Source organism: Loa loa, assembly GCF_000183805.2.
Source record: "Loa loa unplaced genomic scaffold supercont3.52, whole genome shotgun sequence".
Classification (NCBI taxonomy): Eukaryota; Metazoa; Nematoda; class Chromadorea; order Rhabditida; family Onchocercidae; genus Loa; species Loa loa.
This window is the reverse complement of record NW_018108232.1, coordinates 98,970-104,663: the sequence shown is the minus strand read 5'-3', so window position 1 is coordinate 104,663 and position 5,694 is coordinate 98,970. Positions and strand designations below refer to the sequence as shown.

General features: G+C 33.3%; 2 protein-coding genes across 2 annotated transcripts in view; both read left to right on the top strand.

Annotated features, from left to right (window-relative positions):
* The window catches only part of LOAG_17242 (hypothetical protein), a gene marked incomplete at its 3' end in the record, with an annotated part of 3,720 nt that extends 2,013 nt beyond the window's left edge, over positions 1–1,707 (top strand). Inside the window, exons 4-6 of the mRNA XM_020449901.1 lie at positions 441–570; positions 760–1,008; positions 1,481–1,707. Of these exons, the coding sequence (XP_020306510.1) occupies positions 441–570; positions 760–1,008; positions 1,481–1,707 (606 nt within the window). The remainder of the gene's footprint in view (positions 1–440; positions 571–759; positions 1,009–1,480) is intronic.
* Positions 1,708–2,559: 852 nt separating this feature from the next.
* On the top strand, positions 2,560–3,406 carry LOAG_17241 (hypothetical protein). The gene is made up of 2 exons (XM_020449900.1): positions 2,560–2,902; positions 3,170–3,406. The coding sequence occupies exons 1-2, from the start codon at positions 2,803–2,805 to the stop codon at positions 3,244–3,246; spliced, it is 177 nt and encodes a 58-aa protein (XP_020306509.1). The 5' UTR covers positions 2,560–2,802; the 3' UTR covers positions 3,247–3,406.
* The last annotated feature ends 2,288 nt before the right edge of the window (positions 3,407–5,694 follow it).

The following is a 5,694-nucleotide window of genomic DNA, read 5'->3' as shown; positions in this document are numbered from 1 at the left end:
ATATATATATATATTATATATATATATATATATATATATATATATATATATATATATATACATAAGATCAGAGAAGCTTTGATAAGCTCCACCGGAGTTATCGTGGAGGTATGGCTGCCCTTGGTATGATCCATTGTGCAGCCATGAATAGGTACCGGGATGTCTCTGTGATATTTCCTTCATTTTGGCTTATATCTTCTTTAATTTTACTTCGAGGATTTTATCATCTTGTGTGGTAGATATCGCAGAAATTTTATCTGAACGTAATTTTAATTTGGGCAATCCAACAGTTTCTACTACCGCTTACAACTATAGTTTGTGATGGTGAGCCTCGTCTCACACTTTATTTTATCGCGTTCTACCGGAAGAAAGGAAAAATGGAAGCATTTGTTGTAGGCTTTTTGAAGTGATGATCTGAATGATCGAAAGGCTTTTTTTAGGAAGAAGACAGCTCAACGACAAAAAATCTTGGTGATAGCGAACTTAAAAATATATATGAAAAAATTGCTTCGATGTTAAAATCGAATGAAACAATTGAACGAGCGCTGGCAAGGTTTGGAAAAGAAAAAGGTGAGCGTCTAATTCACTTATTTTGACGAAAAAGTTCTGTCTAAAAGAGTTTTTTCTTCCAGATTCTAGTACAAAGTTTTATGCAAATTACTGTATCATTGAATGCTTAAGGTTTATGACCGAAATCTTCCGTAATCTTTGTTGTGTACTTCCAGATATCCCTATTTAGTTAATAATAGTTTTGTTTAGGTTTAAGCGCGGCAGAAGAGCGAAGGAAGAGATGGGCAGCAAAGAAAGCTGGTAAGGAATACGTTAACGAAAAGAACTTTGCAGTGAAAGAGTTAACGGGTCTAACTGATACTTTAGTATCAAATGGTGAAATGGAAGCTTATCAATATACGCTTGAGAAGGTTCAGTATATGATTCAGGAATTGAAAAGTAAAGCCGCCGATATCTTGGATATGTTTTCGGATGAAACACCCACCTGCTCTGCCAGAGGTTTCTTTTGTCAGTAAAACCTTTTAGGCTGTTTACCTTCTCACTTCATCGAAGTTAAAAACGCTACTTAACTTTGTCTAAAATAAAACGTTTATGCTGTTTATTTTCTAAATAAATTTAGACAACAGCACTAGAAAACATATTTTATTGTGGCTGAAAGATTTTGGTAGTCGTTAAAATAAAGAAGGGAAATCGAAAATTCCATCCTTTATGTAGTTCTGATTCGTAAACTTTTAGTTTCCTTGAAAACTTGAGTATTAGGCCACTTTATTGAAGGGAAAATGTAAATGAGGTCTATTACTGGTATCATGAGTATCTTAATAGAGGACAGTTATGCAATAGTTATGTTTGATACGTAACTTAGATTGTCCCGTACCTAAGATTAGAATAGTTGGTTATTCTTTAAGGCCAAAAGGAAAAGACAAATTTATTGAGCAATTGTCAGAAACCTATTTTTATTTTCATTTTGTAGGAAAGAGCAAGCAAACTAGCGAAACTGCAAGGTCCACTAGTAATGCTGTGGTATGGGAATATAAATTATCAAATGACGAGGATGCGAAAATTATTGGTCCAGTTTCCAGTGAAGAAATGATGAAATTACAAGGGGAAGGCAAATTTGAAAATGGTGGTTGGGCTCGTAAAAAAGGCATGCAGACTTTTTACACCATTGCAAGACTTGATTTCGAAATTTATATTTGAAAATTTCGTACTAATTTCCTTGCTTCATGCTGCGCTTGATATAATTTATATGATATCTTCATTATTAAAAGACCATAGCTGCTTCCTTATCGCGCGTAAAATGAGTGGGAGGTTGCAATTGGAACAAACCCGTTATTTCTTAGATTTATACGATTTTCGGAAAGCTATTATAGTCAGAACAGTATCTTCGAAAATGTTGAAGGATTTGAGTGAGAATGTGAAGCCTCGTTTAGTAGATGAAAAAATTGAAGAACTATGATATTTTTGAAAGGAAGCATTAAGGACGTCTGGAATAGAAATTGCTGCAGTTTCCTGTATTACGATTTATGTGTGAGAAAAAAAGATTTCCTGCTAGATATTGTTCACGACTTCAATTCTTTTCCCTCTCTTACACGACAAGTCACTATAAATTACTTTTGTGAGATATCTGTTATGACAAAGATTGCAACATTTTCTTGCAAAAATACCATTTAGACAGAAATCCTTTTCGAATAAAAATAATTGCTCATAATATCGATTGTTCTTGTAGTATTCGATGCTGTCCTTTCTTTTCCTTGAAGCTTCAACTTTTTATCCCCTAATTTGTACTTGTGTGACTGTCTAACAAATATTTTGATCTCTGCGCAGTTCTCATTTGCACAAGTTATTTTCCGCTCCAGAATCATTTTCCTCGAATAATTATCTGATATAAGGTTAATGGAAAGTGAAGTGAGAAGTTCAAATCTCATTAGATAACTTTTGCAAAGTCTAACCTGCATATGAGATCACAGAATGCGAGATTGATATCAAAGTACATTGACAGATTGAAAAAACTTGTGCGGTATTGTTTGGATAAAATATTTTGGACTGAATAATTGATAATCTAAATTGAACGGTGTATATGGTTAGTGTATGAATGAATTTCACATTCGTTACTTCGTATCCTAATGATGTACTGTATTAAATGATATAATTTACATGATCGATAACGACTGGTGCTGTAGTATTTATGTTAGTAGCATTTTGACCACGCGTTTTAAATCATTAGTGGATAATCATTTATTACAGAAACAGACAGCTAAGTTATAGGTGAAAGTAATACTAGAACTGGAAACAATGAAGTTATCATCAACACAACAGAACTTGGTACGACAGACGGCCAACATTTTCCGGATCTTTGTGCAGTGGGGAAGTGTTCCTTTCATTGTATACTTAGGTGAATTTGTTAAATTTTGTTTTCTAGGGAATTTTATCTAAGCAGCTTAGAAGATGAAGTTCACATGGACAGTCTCGGATAATCCTTATAATACGCTAAGAGAAACTGGGATAGCGTTTACGTTTCATGTATAAAATATGACTAATATTGCATTTGAATTCATGTCAAATTTCACTAGCATAAATTTTTATCTTAAGATGATGGTAGCATAAAGTTTACCTTTTTCTTTTAAAAGTGGAGCCGGATTCAGTAATCATGAACCTTCAGGATTTCGTCATGGAGCCGACCCACAACCCAACGGTGAAGTGATACCGCTGTCATTGACTGGTCTTTTATATGGATGAACTTTCAATTTGCAACTAGCTAGTTTCTATTTGCTCTTTCACTCATTTCTGACTGTGTCGAAAATTAACTCTGTGAGCATTTCGATTGTTGAAGGAATAATTTGTTTACTTTGTTGTAAAATCTATGGAATGAAAATTTTCTGCTATCAGTAAAAAGTGGTTTTCACATCCTTCAACAAAAAATATTGTTTATGCAGCAAATTCGTTGAAAATAATGATAAATGGATGCAAGGAATTTAAGATCCAAATTAAGATTTCGATCATAGTTCTTAATCCTCGTAGAAATCATTGAAATACGACTCCTTATCAAATTACGCGTAGGCATGTAATGTGGATATTGAGTGATCAAAAATATTGGTACTGTATCATGAATAGAGTCACCTAAAACTAGAGAATACGACATAGGTGGGATTAGTAGGGACATCAATGCAAGTTCCAAATGACACAAAATTTGGGTGGAAAACTTTCAAATATCAAAACTTTTTGTGCAGATGTAAACGTCAAGAGAAGAGGTGAGAAAATGCAAGTGAATTTTCGAATTTTGGTTAAAAAACTTCGATGCATGGCAAATTAGTCAAGAACTGCATTTTCGAATTGATTGTAAGAACGCTCTATTTGGATGTCACGGCTAAGAAGAGCGAAGTTTTACTAAATTTTTGGATTTCACTCCATCATATTACCAGTAAAATGTTCTGGAAGATGTAACATGTATATTTTTCATCGGTCACGAAACAATTCTTTGATATGTGAAGATGAAACTGTCGAAGACTTTAAATTATCTGGTCTTCCAACGTAAGAGTAAAGTTCCCACGGACGGTAGATGTGTTTGCATAAATTCTACTGGCTTGTCGTTCTCATGATTACAATCACTGAGGCTGACCAATGGTTTCTGCAAAGACAAAATTCCCGAAGGAATTTGAAGGGGGAATGTAAAGCTGAACTATATTTTCTGGTTCAAAATATAAGTCTGCATAGTTTCCTGAGGAAGGTAAAGCCAGAAAGTGCTTCTTTACCTATAGAACCTTCAACCATATCGAAGCTAAATTTTGTAAAAAATATCGTTTAATTGAACTTACCATTTACTGAGAACACCGCAAAATATGGGCATCAAAAGCGAAAAACAAGTTACTTTGGGACATTTCATTTAAAATATTTAGAATTCTATTTCCATTCACCCTAATCATGAATTCGCTTGAACCAATCCATCCTCTCATATATGAGAGCTTGCGTGGCTCCTACAAAACCCGTGCAGAGAGAGAGGTCAACACTAGGATAATAAATGGCTCGATTTAATTTCACGATATGATTTGCGTACTAATATATGGATAACTGTTTGTTTTGGTACACGCAGCAAACAGGAGAATATCCAAAAGATAAATATTTTCAAAAAGTGAGAAACCCGTCCAGATTAAATCAACGGACTGGAATTGATCTTACCCGAAAAATAGCATGATTGTGACAATGTTTTTCATAAATAATGCTGAACGATGTACGAACAATTAGAATCGTTAATTTGTGGAAACAATTGAAATACGTCTTACTCCGCCAAAAAATGACCGATAGTCAAGACAATACCAAAGCGAGATCGCGATGTTGAAATTCGAATATGCCAATCATTGCAGTGGTATATTTCTAAGTTCAGCCAAGCTGCACATTGTTCAGTTCTAAAGTTCCCTGAAAAACTATACAGAACTCAAACTTTTCAAAAAATATGCAGGAATTAACAGCTAAAAAAATACATATATCGCCTATGGAAATTCAAGAAGGTAAACAACTATAATTCAATTTATTTACAGAAGCTAGAGTTTTCCATACAACGGTTTAGACACTCATATAATTATCGCAAATAAAAATGATGACTAATTTCTTGGATCAAGTTAAGATTCGAATCGATTTTTCCAAATCACTCTTGATGACAGTTTGCAATGAAAATAAACAATTTTTATAAGCAATGCGTTATAAGAAATATTTGAAATACTTGGAAATGTTCTATTGTTTCATCCCGATTAAAAATTTTATTTAATTAGACTCGAATTTTATAATTCCAAATATTGATGAGCGGAAAAACAGGCAGATATACAAACAGCCTTATAATAGTCAGGAATATGTCGAGTCTTATACTATAGAAGTATTAAACTAATGAGAAATGAAAAAGATCAAATACACAAAGTATCATTGCATATATCAGTATATCATGATGATATATTTTAGAATTTGACAAATTTTTTCGATATTTTACCTCTTGATGGAAAAGTATCAACGATGACAATTACAAAGCTTTTTTATTTACAAATAAAGACTGTTGAAGAGTAAAGAGCAAAAAGGGGCCACCACTGAAAGGATAATTAATATACCGAATAAGCTTTAAATAATGTAGTGATTTTAGCATAAGACCAATCCTGACGACAATTCTGATACATCTTATAAATTTTAGACGAATAAAATGTG